General features: G+C 43.1%; 1 protein-coding gene across 3 annotated transcripts in view; it reads left to right on the top strand.

Annotated features, from left to right (window-relative positions):
* LOC142097857 (ras-related protein Rab-5B-like) overlaps positions 1-15,139 on the top strand; it is a 45,727-nt gene that overhangs the window by 9,893 nt on the left and 20,695 nt on the right. For 2 of the 3 annotated variants that reach the window (XM_075180070.1, XM_075180069.1), the window contains exons 2-3: positions 10,378-10,623; positions 13,361-13,512. In XM_075180070.1, the coding sequence (XP_075036171.1) occupies positions 10,464-10,623; positions 13,361-13,512 (312 nt within the window). In that variant the 5' untranslated portion in view covers positions 10,378-10,463. Of the gene's footprint in view, positions 1-7,062; positions 7,137-10,377; positions 10,624-13,360; positions 13,513-15,139 lie in introns of those variants that run through there. The other variant, XM_075180071.1, reaches the window with a different exon arrangement.

The raw sequence follows: 15,139 nt of genomic DNA, 5'->3' as shown, positions 1-15,139 counted from the left end.
TCTCTCTCTGTCCCCCTCCTTCAGCCTGTCTCTCTCTGTCCCCCTCCTTCAGCCTGTCTCTCTCTGTCCCCCTCCTTCAGCCTGTCTCTCTCTGTCCCCCTCCTTCAGCCTGTCTCTCTCTGTCCCCCTCCTTCAGCCTGTCTCTCTCTGTCCCCCTCCTTCAGCCTGTCTCTCTCTGTCCCCCTCCTTCAGCCTGTCTCTCTCTGTCCCCCTCCTTCAGCCTGTCTCTCTCTGTCCCCCTCCTTCAGCCTGTCTCTCTCTGTCCCCCTCCTTCAGCCTGTCTCTCTCTGTCCCCCTCCTTCAGCCTGTCTCTCTCTGTCCCCCTCCTTCAGCCTGTCTCTCTCTGTCCCCCTCCTTCAGCCTGTCTCTCTCTGTCCCCCTCCTTCAGCCTGTCTCTCTCTGTCCCCCTCCTTCAGCCTGTCTCTCTCTGTCCCCCTCCTTCAGCCTGTCTCTCTCTGTCCCCCTCCTTCAGCCTGTCTCTCTCTGTCCCCCTCCTTCAGCCTGTCTCTCTCTGTCCCCCTCCTTCAGCCTGTCTCTCTCTGTCCCCCTCCTTCAGCCTGTCTCTCTCTGTCCCCCTCCTTCAGCCTGTCTCTCTCTGTCCCCCTCCTTCAGCCTGTCTCTCTCTGTCCCCCTCCTTCAGCCTGTCTCTCTCTGTCCCCCTCCTTCAGCCTGTCTCTCTCTGTCCCCCTCCTTCAGCCTGTCTCTCTCTGTCCCCCTCCTTCAGCCTGTCTCTCTCTGTCCCCCTCCTTCAGCCTGTCTCTCTCTGTCCCCCTCCTTCAGCCTGTCTCTCTCTGTCCCCCTCCTTCAGCCTGTCTCTCTCTGTCCCCCTCCTTCAGCCTGTCTCTCTCTGTCCCCCTCCTTCAGCCTGTCTCTCTCTGTCCCCCTCCTTCAGCCTGTCTCTCTCTGTCCCCCTCCTTCAGCCTGTCTCTCTCTGTCCCCCTCCTTCAGCCTGTCTCTCTCTGTCCCCCTCCTTCAGCCTGTCTCTCTCTGTCCCCCTCCTTCAGCCTGTCTCTCTCTGTCCCCCTCCTTCAGCCTGTCTCTCTCTGTCCCCCTCCTTCAGCCTGTCTCTCTCTGTCCCCCTCCTTCAGCCTGTCTCTCTCTGTCCCCCTCCTTCAGCCTGTCTCTCTCTGTCCCCCTCCTTCAGCCTGTCTCTCTCTGTCCCCCTCCTTCAGCCTGTCTCTCTCTGTCCCCCTCCTTCAGCCTGTCTCTCTCTGTCCCCCTCCTTCAGCCTGTCTCTCTCTGTCCCCCTCCTTCAGCCTGTCTCTCTCTGTCCCCCTCCTTCAGCCTGTCTCTCTCTGTCCCCCTCCTTCAGCCTGTCTCTCTCTGTCCCCCTCCTTCAGCCTGTCTCTCTCTGTCCCCCTCCTTCAGCCTGTCTCTCTCTGTCCCCCTCCTTCAGCCTGTCTCTCTCTGTCCCCCTCCTTCAGCCTGTCTCTCTCTGTCCCCCTCCTTCAGCCTGTCTCTCTCTGTCCCCCTCCTTCAGCCTGTCTCTCTCTGTCCCCCTCCTTCAGCCTGTCTCTCTGTCCCCCTCCTTCAGCCTGTCTCTCTCTGTCCCCCTCCTTCAGCCTGTCTCTCTGTCCCCCTCCTTCAGCCTGTCTCTCTCTGTCCCCCTCCTTCAGCCTGTCTCTCTCTGTCCCCCTCCTTCAGCCTGTCTCTCTCTGTCCCCCTCCTTCAGCCTGTCTCTCTCTGTCCCCCTCCTTCAGCCTGTCTCTCTCTGTCCCCCTCCTTCAGCCTGTCTCTCTCTGTCCCCCTCCTTCAGCCTGTCTCTCTCTGTCCCCCTCCTTCAGCCTGTCTCTCTCTGTCCCCCTCCTTCAGCCTGTCTCTCTCTGTCCCCCTCCTTCAGCCTGTCTCTCTCTGTCCCCCTCCTTCAGCCTGTCTCTCTCTGTCCCCCTCCTTCAGCCTGTCTCTCTCTGTCCCCCTCCTTCAGCCTGTCTCTCTCTGTCCCCCTCCTTCAGCCTGTCTCTCTCTGTCCCCCTCCTTCAGCCTGTCTCTCTCTGTCCCCCTCCTTCAGCCTGTCTCTCTCTGTCCCCCTCCTTCAGCCTGTCTCTCTCTGTCCCCCTCCTTCAGCCTGTCTCTCTCTGTCCCCCTCCTTCAGCCTGTCTCTCTCTGTCCCCCTCCTTCAGCCTGTCTCTCTCTGTCCCCCTCCTTCAGCCTGTCTCTCTCTGTCCCCCTCCTTCAGCCTGTCTCTCTCTGTCCCCCTCCTTCAGCCTGTCTCTCTCTGTCCCCCTCCTTCAGCCTGTCTCTCTCTGTCCCCCTCCTTCAGCCTGTCTCTCTCTGTCCCCCTCCTTCAGCCTGTCTCTCTCTGTCCCCCTCCTTCAGCCTGTCTCTCTCTGTCCCCCTCCTTCAGCCTGTCTCTCTCTGTCCCCCTCCTTCAGCCTGTCTCTCTCTGTCCCCCTCCTTCAGCCTGTCTCTCTCTGTCCCCCTCCTTCAGCCTGTCTCTCTCTGTCCCCCTCCTTCAGCCTGTCTCTCTCTGTCCCCCTCCTTCAGCCTGTCTCTCTCTGTCCCCCTCCTTCAGCCTGTCTCTCTCTGTCCCCCTCCTTCAGCCTGTCTCTCTCTGTCCCCCTCCTTCAGCCTGTCTCTCTCTGTCCCCCTCCTTCAGCCTGTCTCTCTCTGTCCCCCTCCTTCAGCCTGTCTCTCTCTGTCCCCCTCCTTCAGCCTGTCTCTCTCTGTCCCCCTCCTTCAGCCTGTCTCTCTCTGTCCCCCTCCTTCAGCCTGTCTCTCTCTGTCCCCCTCCTTCAGCCTGTCTCTCTCTGTCCCCCTCCTTCAGCCTGTCTCTCTCTGTCCCCCTCCTTCAGCCTGTCTCTCTCTGTCCCCCTCCTTCAGCCTGTCTCTCTCTGTCCCCCTCCTTCAGCCTGTCTCTCTCTGTCCCCCTCCTTCAGCCTGTCTCTCTCTGTCCCCCTCCTTCAGCCTGTCTCTCTCTGTCCCCCTCCTTCAGCCTGTCTCTCTCTGTCCCCCTCCTTCAGCCTGTCTCTCTCTGTCCCCCTCCTTCAGCCTGTCTCTCTCTGTCCCCCTCCTTCAGCCTGTCTCTCTCTGTCCCCCTCCTTCAGCCTGTCTCTCTCTGTCCCCCTCCTTCAGCCTGTCTCTCTCTGTCCCCCTCCTTCAGCCTGTCTCTCTCTGTCCCCCTCCTTCAGCCTGTCTCTCTCTGTCCCCCTCCTTCAGCCTGTCTCTCTCTGTCCCCCTCCTTCAGCCTGTCTCTCTCTGTCCCCCTCCTTCAGCCTGTCTCTCTCTGTCCCCCTCCTTCAGCCTGTCTCTCTCTGTCCCCCTCCTTCAGCCTGTCTCTCTCTGTCCCCCTCCTTCAGCCTGTCTCTCTCTGTCCCCCTCCTTCAGCCTGTCTCTCTCTGTCCCCCTCCTTCAGCCTGTCTCTCTCTGTCCCCCTCCTTCAGCCTGTCTCTCTCTGTCCCCCTCCTTCAGCCTGTCTCTCTCTGTCCCCCTCCTTCAGCCTGTCTCTCTCTGTCCCCCTCCTTCAGCCTGTCTCTCTCTGTCCCCCTCCTTCAGCCTGTCTCTCTCTGTCCCCCTCCTTCACTTACCTTCTTCCCTGACGTCTTCTCTGCTGCTGCTCACTGAGACTGCCGGACATGATGAGGTCACGCCCCAGCAGTCAGTGAGGAGGAGGATCCGGCACTGGATGATGGGTAAGTTGTTTTTTTTTGTTTGTTTTTTCTATTTTCTTTTTTTTTCTAGGCGATCGCGGCACCCCTGTGACAGCGCCGCGGCACCCCAGGGAGCCGCGGCGCACAGTTTGGGAACCGCCGGTGTAGGAGATGATGACTGCATGAATGAACGTTTTTGCAGTGTCTTGTGTGAAATGTGTGTGTAGTCTGAAAATGTTTTTTAATGCATGTAACAGGATTCAGATATAGATTGCATGTGTGAAACAAAGGATCGTTCTGAGTCAAGCATCACACTTCGGTAGCAAGCTTGAGGGGTAGATTTTGTTATCGTGTTGTCAACAAAAATAAAAATGTCAAGTAGGTAACTGTTTTTGAAAGATTAAGTACGAGTTAGCGACAGTATATCCGGGATGAGATGGCAGAAAGACAGTCAGTAACGCTGGCTAACACAGATAGTGAGAGATCCGGACAGGGTAGATAAATTTAGGTATCATACGCATAGAGATTATAATGAAGTCCAAAGGAGTTTATTAGCTTTTCAAAAGAAGTGAAATAGATAAGAGAAGAACAGAGGACCTAGGACTGAGCTTTGTGGTACTCCAACTGATAAAGGAAGCAGAGAGGAGGTGTATCCAGAGAAATTAACATTGAAATAGCGATTATATACTCAGTGTAGTGAAAATAAATATATGCGAAGCACTGTACACACACAATATGAAACTGACCATATTATATAATCTAAAATTCTCTGTGCTTAGGCTGGTTTTGCTGTGTTTTCCTGTTTCAACAAAGGTCCACAGTTGCTGGTATTCACATTTTAATTCAAGTGTGGCAAGATGGTGGAATGTAGATGTTACCTGCAACTACATATGTAAAATATTGGGGATAGTACATTGTTATGGCTCCAGTTTTCCAAGTTGCCATTTAGGCCCCGAATTTCCCAGCCTATTAAACAACCTGCACCATTTAGCATTGCTCACTCACCGTCATGTTGCTCCCTGACACATTCACAAGGATCAGGCAAATAGCCTTATCTTTAGCAGCCAATTACAGTGGAGCCTGCTCGCCACTCCACTTGGTTGTAGCAATATTATTAATTGTTTTTCTGATGAGCGGTCCTCACTGGTTGATCTTGTGCCACTTTCCCAAACTTTTTATTTGGATATAGAAAAATGAAATATGCCTTATTTCCAATTTTTATCTACTTATTTTGTTTTAATCGAGGGGAACAAAATATCTGCAGGATATTCACCTGCTGAATTCCAACAAGTTTGTTCCATTTCCTTGTGGGGAAATAGAAACTACAGCCGTTCACTAACTGATTGTTGCTTCCAGCACAAATCTGACTTTGGTCTTTGTTGTCACATGATGGATTTTTCCATGCTGTCAGATTATTTCTCCTTGGCAATTCCTGTGTAAAGGCACACAAAGTGTAACATTGAAATTAAAGTTTATTATTGAAGCCGGCTATAATTTCACAAAATTGCTCCTATCTTAGAATAAATAGTGATCTAATAACTATTAATGAATGCCTCCTTTGTAACAGCAGCTGCCATCGACCACCTTGTAGAAGCCATTGGTAGGGGGAAAATGATATCTTTGCAATTATGTCACGGCTACTACCAACTTATATTTTATTTTTATGTTTGAACCAACGTAAAAGTGCCTATACAGTGGCAACCCTGGTTATACCTTATTGCTAGTATTATTGAGCATATTGCTGCCATAGAGCGCTGTGTGGAGTGCCTCGATGTCCTGTGAATCAATGTCTGGATTAGTGCTGTACTGGAGCCAGTGGCGGGGTACGACATTGGTGGGCCCCTATAGCAAAAGTTGGGGGAGGGCCCAGTGGTGCCGGTTCAATATCCTTTGGCTCTTCTGAGCCTGGTGAAGGATTGTTTGAGTTTTATACCTTTTTACAAGTGTGCATTTTGCAAATATCCTTTTTGGTTCTTGAATACCATAACCGGAGTCGGTCAACTCAATATTAACATAACCCAACAATTATACACAGAAAATGGTGAAGAACTACGTGAATTGTCCTCTTGTATTTGCACCAGATTGTAATCTGCATGGATATTGACGAAATAATAAGAGGACTAGTAGCCAAATTTGCCATACAAACAAATATCTGTTTGTAAGAGTGTGTATTCACTGTTGAAAAAGTAACCTACAATGTATAATCCAAAAATGTATTCCACCTGCTGAATGTTCATAATCACATCAACTATTTAGTGATTCTATTTGTTAAGATAAAAAAATAAATAAACTTAAAAGAAATATTGATTTGTGAAAATGAACCAATGTATCCATATTCTCCTCCAGGGCACCATCCATGTGGTATTTGTGTGGTCTCCCTGCATTTGCATGGGTTTCCTTCGGTTGCATATTCTCTGTGAAGTGCTGTATAAAATAAAGACACTATTTAATTAAAGGTTAATAAAAATATATATATTTTATTTTATTTACATTAGTTACAAATTTCTAGTTTCTAATTTGCCTAATAAAAGGTCTGGCCTCCATCAGCTGCCTCAAATTATTTAATATATTTCTTCTTCCCTCTTCTTGGACATGATGACGTCTGACCCCTCTTATAGTTATTCTTATTGGTCTTCCCAGGTTAACCAATTCATTTCTCATGCAGCCTATAAGAAAAATACATTACATTTGTAAGGAAAAGAGGAACTCTGGCTCCATTCAGTTATACTGTACAATAGGACATCAGTGATTTACAAACAGCTATGTTTATATGTAATAAATATCCAGAAATCAATAGTTCATCAGTAATGGCTCCTTTACAAAGCATGATTGGGATATCCAGTGTGAATTGGAGCTGGCATGTTACTTGCAATTAGGTTCAGCTCACTCTTAATCTAATTCAGCATTAGAGGGACATGAATCCCAATCTCCTCTGTGATAAAAAAAAAAATAATTAAAAACATCTGAAAAATTTTATTTATGTTGTTTAAACATTGCATAAAGTATATATAAATATATTTGGGATGTCAAGAGCCAATTAATTTGGTTACACTCATTGTGTAACTATGAGAAAAGTTTCCTGTTTTTTTTTGTTATTAAGTGCCTAAGATAAATTCTATATGCTATGAAAAGAATACTCAGTGCCCCCCTTGCTTTTAAAAAAGAAATGCTAAATTTAGTAGGGTATGCAAAATATAGTAGTTAGTACAAAAGTGGCACAAGTCAGGAAAAATGCATTTTACCAATCTTGCAGAGAATACTTTTTAAAATAATCAGATTTAGTTCTGTTAAACCAAAGTGCTTTCCTAAATTCTGGGGGTTACCTTACAGGTGTCCCTTTATAATGCATGTCTAGCTCCCCTGGCTGCAAATTTGCATAGCCCTAATATTCCCGATTTTAGGAGGTCAGTCCCTGTTTCTGCTGTAGAAAAGAGATGAGTCTACATGATTTGCATTTTGGCTGTTTTATTTTCTTCGGCCACTTCTGGTCCACCCAAATGAGAGACAAGGCCTAAATTTTCCTGATTTGCAAATCGGGGATATTGAGAGGTAAGCCCTTTACCAAACAAGGTAATTTTAAGTAAGGTAATGTCAGTATAGTAAGCCATGGTGGAAGTGGAGTGTATACATTGGTATGCCATACCGCTACTTCTCCTACTACCTTCATTGTAAAACTATCAAATTCCCTTCACTTTACATTTTTCATACCGCCACTTCTACCACTGATGGTAAGTAAATACATAGACGATAAGGAGTGTTATATATAAATAAAATGAACACAGATGGATGTAACTGAGCATAAATAAATTGGGCCGTAACGATAAGTTAGACATGACTGCAGGGCCTAGTGAAATTAATTTTACCCTTGTCCTATAAATATTGTTTAGAATTAGATACTGTAGCTTTATGCTCCAACCTGACATGCTGGGTGTTGCCGGGAGAAAAGTAGACAATTATTGAAGGTTTATGAAGACTGGCGCTTCCTTCACTCATGAAACGGTTACAGCCAATGACTCAAAAAAACAGCCAATGATTCTGAATCCATGGCGACACCAGCTATGTCATAAGAATTCTATTCTGTTATTTTAAAGCTAAAGATGCACACTTTTTTTTCAACATGGAGGACAGATTAGGACGTTCTACATTCATTTTTTAAAATCTTTATTTTTAACACATTAGTGCATTTACATTACAAGCTGCACTTAATCTCAATGGCTTTATCTATAATAGAAAGACCCACCTTGCTTATGATGTCGGCAAAAAAATCATTGGTACATCAAGAAAAGTTCTTGTTTTGTACAGTGTACCCACCACCTGTGATCCATGCGAGACAGCATGGAAACTAGCCATGAGATGGCACAGGCATTGTGACGGTTGTAAAAGAAGAATTGCTGGCATGTGGATGGCAGTTGGAGATGGCTGCACTGATCTGTTCCCTGTACCTCTCACATAATCCTCTTCCCACAAATATAAATATCTAAAAATTGGGAAATTTCATGGTGGTGGCAGAAGTCCCCATCACACCAAGGACCAGTTTTTTTTTATAGGATCTACTGGATTACCATCTCGGTTCAGCTGCTGGATCCAATGAATTTAACTGTCACTGCTGTCGACTGTTATTGCTGTTGCCATCTCTATTCCTCCTGGTGATCTCTGTAGCCTCTTTGGTAACAACAGCTGCCATGGAACATGGGGAACAACTGTCCTGGCTTTTTATCCAGCAGTGAGCTTGACGCTAAAGACCGGGCTACACGCGTTTACTCCAAACAGAAATATTACTGCAAGAGTGGCCTGTGCAGAACAAGAACCAACAGAGGAGGGAAACTCAGTCATGATAAATGGTGAAGGACAGTTATGGTTGCCAGCAGCTTACTGCTTTTAAGATTTCTGCAGTGACTGGTTCATGTTTTTATGTCTTCTGCTGTCTCTCCTCATTCCAGCCGTACTATACCACAGGTAGCTACACAGAAATGTCTATGACTGCTTTATTATTTATTATTGGAGGCTGATAGGGTCGCAGTTGTTAGACAACAGCACTTTCCCCATTAATTTATTTTTCCGCTACTTTCATGCATTTCCCACACCTTTTTAGATTGTAAGCTCTTTTGGGCAGGACCATCTTTACCTTCTGTTGCATGTCATTGTATGTAATTTGTTTTGTGTTATGTCATGAACCCCATAGTGTATAGCACTGCGTAATTTGTCAGCACTTTATAAATAAAAAGATAATAACTATGCTTGTATATGCTACTGAATATTAATATAAACATCCATCATTTTTTTTATATTGAGGACAGTAAATTATTATTTTGAGCATAATTAGGTAATTTTAATCTTATTATATAAGACTTGCTCATGCCTTGTTTACAGTGAAATCGGGTCAGTGTGCAATTTTCTTTACTTGGAAAGTAAGCAAAATTGCAGCCCAAAGCATTTCCCTTTTCTGGTCTTTTGTACTGCCTGCTACCTGACTAGATTACAAAAGGGCTATTTATAGGCCAAGCTTTTTGTGTGTGATTCTGGTGGTTTGACTAGCAAAGAATAACTGTTGGTGTCTGCTGTCCTATATTGTGCCAGCAAATATACAGTTGATGAAAAATGTGAATCGGGGAATGTATAAAGAAGTAATATATAAGATACTCATATCATCTCTGTTTTGTCTTTACTGGCTTCAGCTAACTTGCTCAGACAAATGGACAAACCTGCACCATTTCACTGTACAAAGTATTAACAGAATAATATCTGTTATTCCTGCACAAGCGGTTTCCACATAGTATTTACTGTGTTTCTTCATATTAAGTGTTTGAAGATCATTTATGAAAATGCAAAATGTGTGCCTTCCACATTGCACAAATCAGTCTAGGTTTAAACAATGTGCATAGATTTTGCACATGAAAATATCGTCAATGGGGGTGCAAGGTTTTGCAACTTCTGAAGGGAAGAGTCGGAGCTACACACAGAAATGAGTCTAGTTATGCACCCATATGTATTTAACGCATTTCGGCACAACTAATGTGTTTGTTATTTTCAGCGGTGAATCCTCAATCTGAAGGGGAGTTTAAGTAATCCTGTTGAAGCTGCTTGATCTGGTTGTCTTTCGACAGGTTTTGCCCTTTTTTTTTTTTTACACAGTCTGTCTGACTATTCTATCATGATGATATAAATACCCTTCCCTACTTGTAGTAACCTGTTCTATAATTGGGATCTCATCATTTTGAAACAGAAAAAAAGCACCTAGGAAAATAATATTTTAATGTAACAGATTTCCAGTTAGAAAAACAGGCCTGTTCTGGAAAAAGTAGGACATATGGAAGCACTATTTATAGGAAGGTGTACTCCAGCAATGCATCAACCCCTGGAGAGGGCGCAGCAATGGCTCGCCATGATAAACGTTGTAGGAAACTGGTAAAGTATTCTGTGAGGCCACTATATGCAAAGCTACATTTTCAGGGAGTACAGCCTCCCTCTTTATAAATTAACCAGCAAGATCAGGCAGTAAGATGGATACATTTGTTAATGCGAAAGGTTGTAAAAATGACTTTGTTTTTTCTCAGTAAATTGCACTGGACCCAGTGAATTCCATTCACTTGTTTTGGCTGCAAGCTGCAATAACAGCAACATTTTTTTACTTGTACATATTTAAGTTTGCAAATCAAAAGGTTAATCAAATATAATTGTCCGTTGAGTGGTGCCAGTCTCCTCTCAAGTTCTTGCTCTTTTTTTTTTTTTTTCTAATTTGCTTTGCAAGGTGACTCCAAAACGAAGATGTTTTTTTTTTTCTTTTGTCTAGCGGTTGTTCTTTCAAGGTTAATTTGGAGTTCACATAACTAAACATCAATTCTGAGCGTTCTGTGGAGTGGAGATACCTAAAACAACATGGCAAGCAGGGCAAGTACAAGAGCTAATGGAGTGGGCCAGACGAAAATCTGCCAATTCAAATTGGTGTTACTTGGGGACATGGCAGTAGGCAAGTCCAGTCTCGTGTTGCGGTTCGTCAAGGGTCAGTTTGATGAGTTTCAAGAGACCACTATAGGAGGTAAGAAAATGTGAGATGCCTATTTTTTTTTTTTTTATCTCATTCATTATGGTGAAACAACTTCAGAGATGAGTGTTCTCTTTGATGTCAAATTTTAGGTTTTGTGTCTGTCATTACCTGGTTGCAGACAGAAGACATTTTTAGTGAGATAACTGTAATTGTGTTACTAACTGCTAATTGTATTACAGAGGTCTATCGAATTGTGATGATAAAAGCTCTGCCAAACACACTATTGTAGAATGTGTTTGCTGCACTGTAATCTCTTGGCCTTACACATGGATTTCATAGTTTCTATGTATTTAAAAAATGTCACAACACTATTACAGTAAACAGTTAATTAAAGGGCTTGTGTCATTAAACCATATAATCATTTATAAAAATCCCTTTTGCTTGTCATATTCCTTTTGATTCCAGAAGAGGTAGGCCTTAACTGCTCAGTATATTACTTAAGGGACAGAAATACACATTGCAGCTTTATTGTATGCATACTGTGTCTTCTCTCAGGTTTTAGAGAATAAAATGGTTACTAAACTTGGAATGAATACAGTTTTGCAGCAGAATTAACCTTCATAAAGGTTCGAAGTCAAATGATACAGTCTTTAAGTTCAGTTTTTGCCTTACCATTCTGTATATACAGCCCCTTAAATAATAAAAAGGGCAAATCCTCAAGCAGCTCACGCTCTAGACAGTCTGAGTTGGTTTTTCTATAACAGGGAGTCCTCAAGTTTGAGGTCCCTTGCTAGAATGAAAACCAGTTCCATAATGGTCAGTGCAGGACGTGTCTCTATTCTCTTCTTCCCTGTACTTACTCTGCATAATACCAGGTACATTGATTGCCGAACACGAGTGTACTTAGAGCTCAGCAATTGGCAGTCCATATGAACAGTTTTATTGCCAAAGTAACTGTTGGCTACATGACTGGAGAGTGCTCTCAGCACTAGTTGTTGTGGCCAGTAACCAAGAAAGTCCAAGATGACCTATTCAACCAGCTGAGACTATATGTTAGTTGGTCACTGGTGAGAAGTAATTCCTTCCAGTCATGGATTACCCTGCTGTTTTGTAGTGCCTTGGCTTTACTCCCTAGAAAGAAGCATAGTGCACTAAGTTACAAATTAACATCATTGTTTATTTGTAAGGCGCCACAAAACTCTGCAGCGCCGTACGGTCAGAGTTGCAAGTCATGCAAAATACAATTACACATAAAAAGAGGTCAAGTACAACCAAGGATGACAAAGGAAATACAGACATGAGACCATGGGTTGAGAGGGCCTGGCTCATGAGAGTTATACTTAGGTCAGAGATGCCACAAGTGCTGTATGCGACTTATAGCTAGCAGTTACCATGTGACTTTTTTTGTCCTGACTTTCCTTTTTCTCTTACATGTTTTTGCTCTCCAACAGATTTCACCAGGTCATAATATAAAAACAACAAAACAAAAAACTTAAAATGTAGTTTTGGGTGGAAATAACTGAAAATGCAAAGATCCACTGAGTCCTCCCGAAGGCTTCACCCATCTACGCTCTGCTCTTGGGTTCTAAGGTGGGCTTTTTGAAACACTGAGTGGTGGCATCAACAATCCATCCATGCGATAATGGGGAAGGACAGCTTATAGCATGGCTAATGGTTTTTAAAGGTCCATATTGGAGCAGAGTTGGATAGGTGAAACCGTTAGGAAGCCCAGAGGATTAATGTACCACAAGTAAGTCAAAGCTTATTTTATTATCATTTTGTGTACCTAGCCCAAATCTCAATTTACATTTAAAGTTAGGGATAGAGCTCTACTTAACTTTAATTTCTCTTACAGAATGTGGTATCCTCCATAGGTCTATAATTGGATAGTGGATTTGATAACCTTGTTAAGCACTATTATTTATTGCTATGTGTTTGTAGCTATTGGCTTTTCTCTTTAAACTCGTTTAAAAGTTAGAGCTGAAATTAAAGTGACATGGCTCCCAAAGAAGAGACTTTCACCATGGAAGTACTGGGGTGATCTTTCTACAAAGCAGCAAAAACAGTATAGTACTCGCCAGAGTATTTTATTTATATTTAATAATATACCTCCCCACATTCTTAAATTTTAAGCCCTTGTTTACGCAACAGATCTACATAATAAAGTTTTTAAGTGTTCTTACAAACAAATCATATTTTTATTGTCTGTGATGTAAGCCCCTTCTGCACTGATGTTGTAACAACTGTCAGTCATTGCTATTTAGGATTACACAGCCCACAATGTAATATTGCAGATATACTTAAACTGACCTGTCAGGCTGACTTCATAACAGCTTGAAAACTTTTACCCACATATGTTCCTGGAGATGTTCACCTGATGTCACTTCTGTTGCAAAACATCACATGCTTACTGACCGGAATAAGCTTGGCAATGTGGTGATTGCAGACATGGGCTGCAACGATCAGGAAGGAATGGATGCTGCTACTGTGTATTTCGCAAGCTGTTCTAAGCCTGTTTCTCTTCTGCTACTCTCTACACTAACTATGGAGTAATTGCTTATTAAATATGAATCATATATCATGTGTATCGCATAGCTGATAAGAGGTGTACATAATGAATATTTTTAAGCATACATTTTTATTGTATGCTTTTAGAATGTATTCTAGATTAAAACAGGTACATTTCTAAATGAAATTCTTCACAACCAGATAAATAATCTTAAATCTTTAAAGGAGCTAGCTGCTGAAAATGAATTCACTAACCTTTTTATGTTTCCTATTCTGCCAGCTGCCTTTTTAGCTCAATCTGTGTGTCTGGATGATACAACAGTGAAGTTTGAAATCTGGGACACTGCGGGACAGGAAAGATATCACAGCCTCGCCCCCATGTACTACAGAGGAGCGCAAGCGGCCATTGTGGTGTTTGACATCACTAAACCGGTGAGCATGTGCTACTTTCTAGACATTCATGATCCTCAGTGATGCCTCGTCATCTAAACTTTGCACTGGTGTGTTTAATAGTAACTACTTGAACAAGCTGTGGCCTGTTATGTCTTGTCCGATCAGATAGCTCCCAAAACTCTGCCTTCAGCCTTCGCTAACTTTGAAAATGGTCCATGCTCTGCAGTCTGGAGAATACTAGTTGGGATATTGTGAGAGAGATCCCCAAGGTGACATTGTGAAGAGGGAAGGCTTTACATAAAATCAGTCCTCTTGGAGTTCTCCTTTAATCTCAGTTTTAAATGCTTGGTTTTATCAACTCTATTAATTATTATTACTAGGTCATGGGAATGGGGCTTTAGGTAAAAAACAGACAGCTTTTTGGCTGGAGTTACTTTTTATAGGGATTCTTCAATGAATTTAAAATGTTCTCTACCCTCAACCCTTTTCTATGTCTGCCATATTGGTCATTAAGACCACTCACGTCGGAGATTTTACAAGAATGTCCACTTATTCCCCATAGAGGTGCGCAGACAAATGAGCGGAGATTCCTACCGTAATAACCGGCAATAGGCGCAGCTGAACATCGAGTCGAAGTGAATCCCGCCCCTTAGGTAGCTATAAATGCACACTAATGCAAGTGAGTTTATATTTAATTATTTAGTTACAGACACATATATACATATGTCCAGTATGGGCATATGTGTCATTAAAAGTAGCATATGAAAGGTATGGCTTGGATTTTCTAAATCTGATGCTTCTAAGTCAATGAAATGCAGCTCCAAGGAGCAGTCTTTTCTCTTAGCCAAAAATCTCAGCAGCAGTTTATTAATTATGGGTTGTTAAGAGAATAGCTATTGCATTGCTTTTATTTTGTAAATATTAACAGTCATTATATAAAGTATATTTAAATATCAGTTTACAATGGTGTTAAGTTGGAAACTCCTATACTAATTAAACGTTTCTGGATGAAATATAAGTATATTGATAACCAGTTTTAGGACAAAGTTTGTGACCATTTTAAAATATCTGATTCTTTACTGATCAATAATATTTAATACATGGTTTTAAATAGGGGTTCTCAACCTGCGAGGCCTGTAATTCTAATATCTCTTTGCATACTACCAAATTATAAACTAACTTATTACGATGCATCAGTTTTATTTTGTACACCTCTCAAATTACTTGATGCGTAGACACCTGTAGGCAGCTTAAAAGCAAGTATATTTTTGGTGAACTATTTCAACAATGGAATATGAGAGTGGTTCATAAACATAATTTTGCTTCCTACAAAAAAAAATTAAGAACAGAATTAGACGCACCCACTTATAGGTGATAGAATCTTATGAATCCCAGATTGTCACTCTAGAGCAACAACAAAAGCTCAACCCCTCTGACCCTGGCATTTAAGCATCTTTTTTGATCTCCGGAAAAATTAAGTTCCATCATGTTGCTCCAGGTGAACGCCATAGCCAGGTTAAATCAAAAGTTCTGTACATTGGGGAATAGGGCGAGTAAACTTCTGCACGTAAACTCGGGAAAGAACGCCATTAATTGTGTTAAGCTCTTGCAGACCCTCAAGGATCCCATATTTATAACCTGTCAGACATTACTAATCAGTTTTCCG

The sequence above is a fragment of the Mixophyes fleayi genome, chromosome 7, assembly GCF_038048845.1.
Source record: "Mixophyes fleayi isolate aMixFle1 chromosome 7, aMixFle1.hap1, whole genome shotgun sequence".
Lineage (NCBI taxonomy): Eukaryota > Metazoa > Chordata > Amphibia > Anura > Limnodynastidae > Mixophyes > Mixophyes fleayi.
This window is presented reverse-complemented; position numbering and strand designations above follow the sequence as displayed.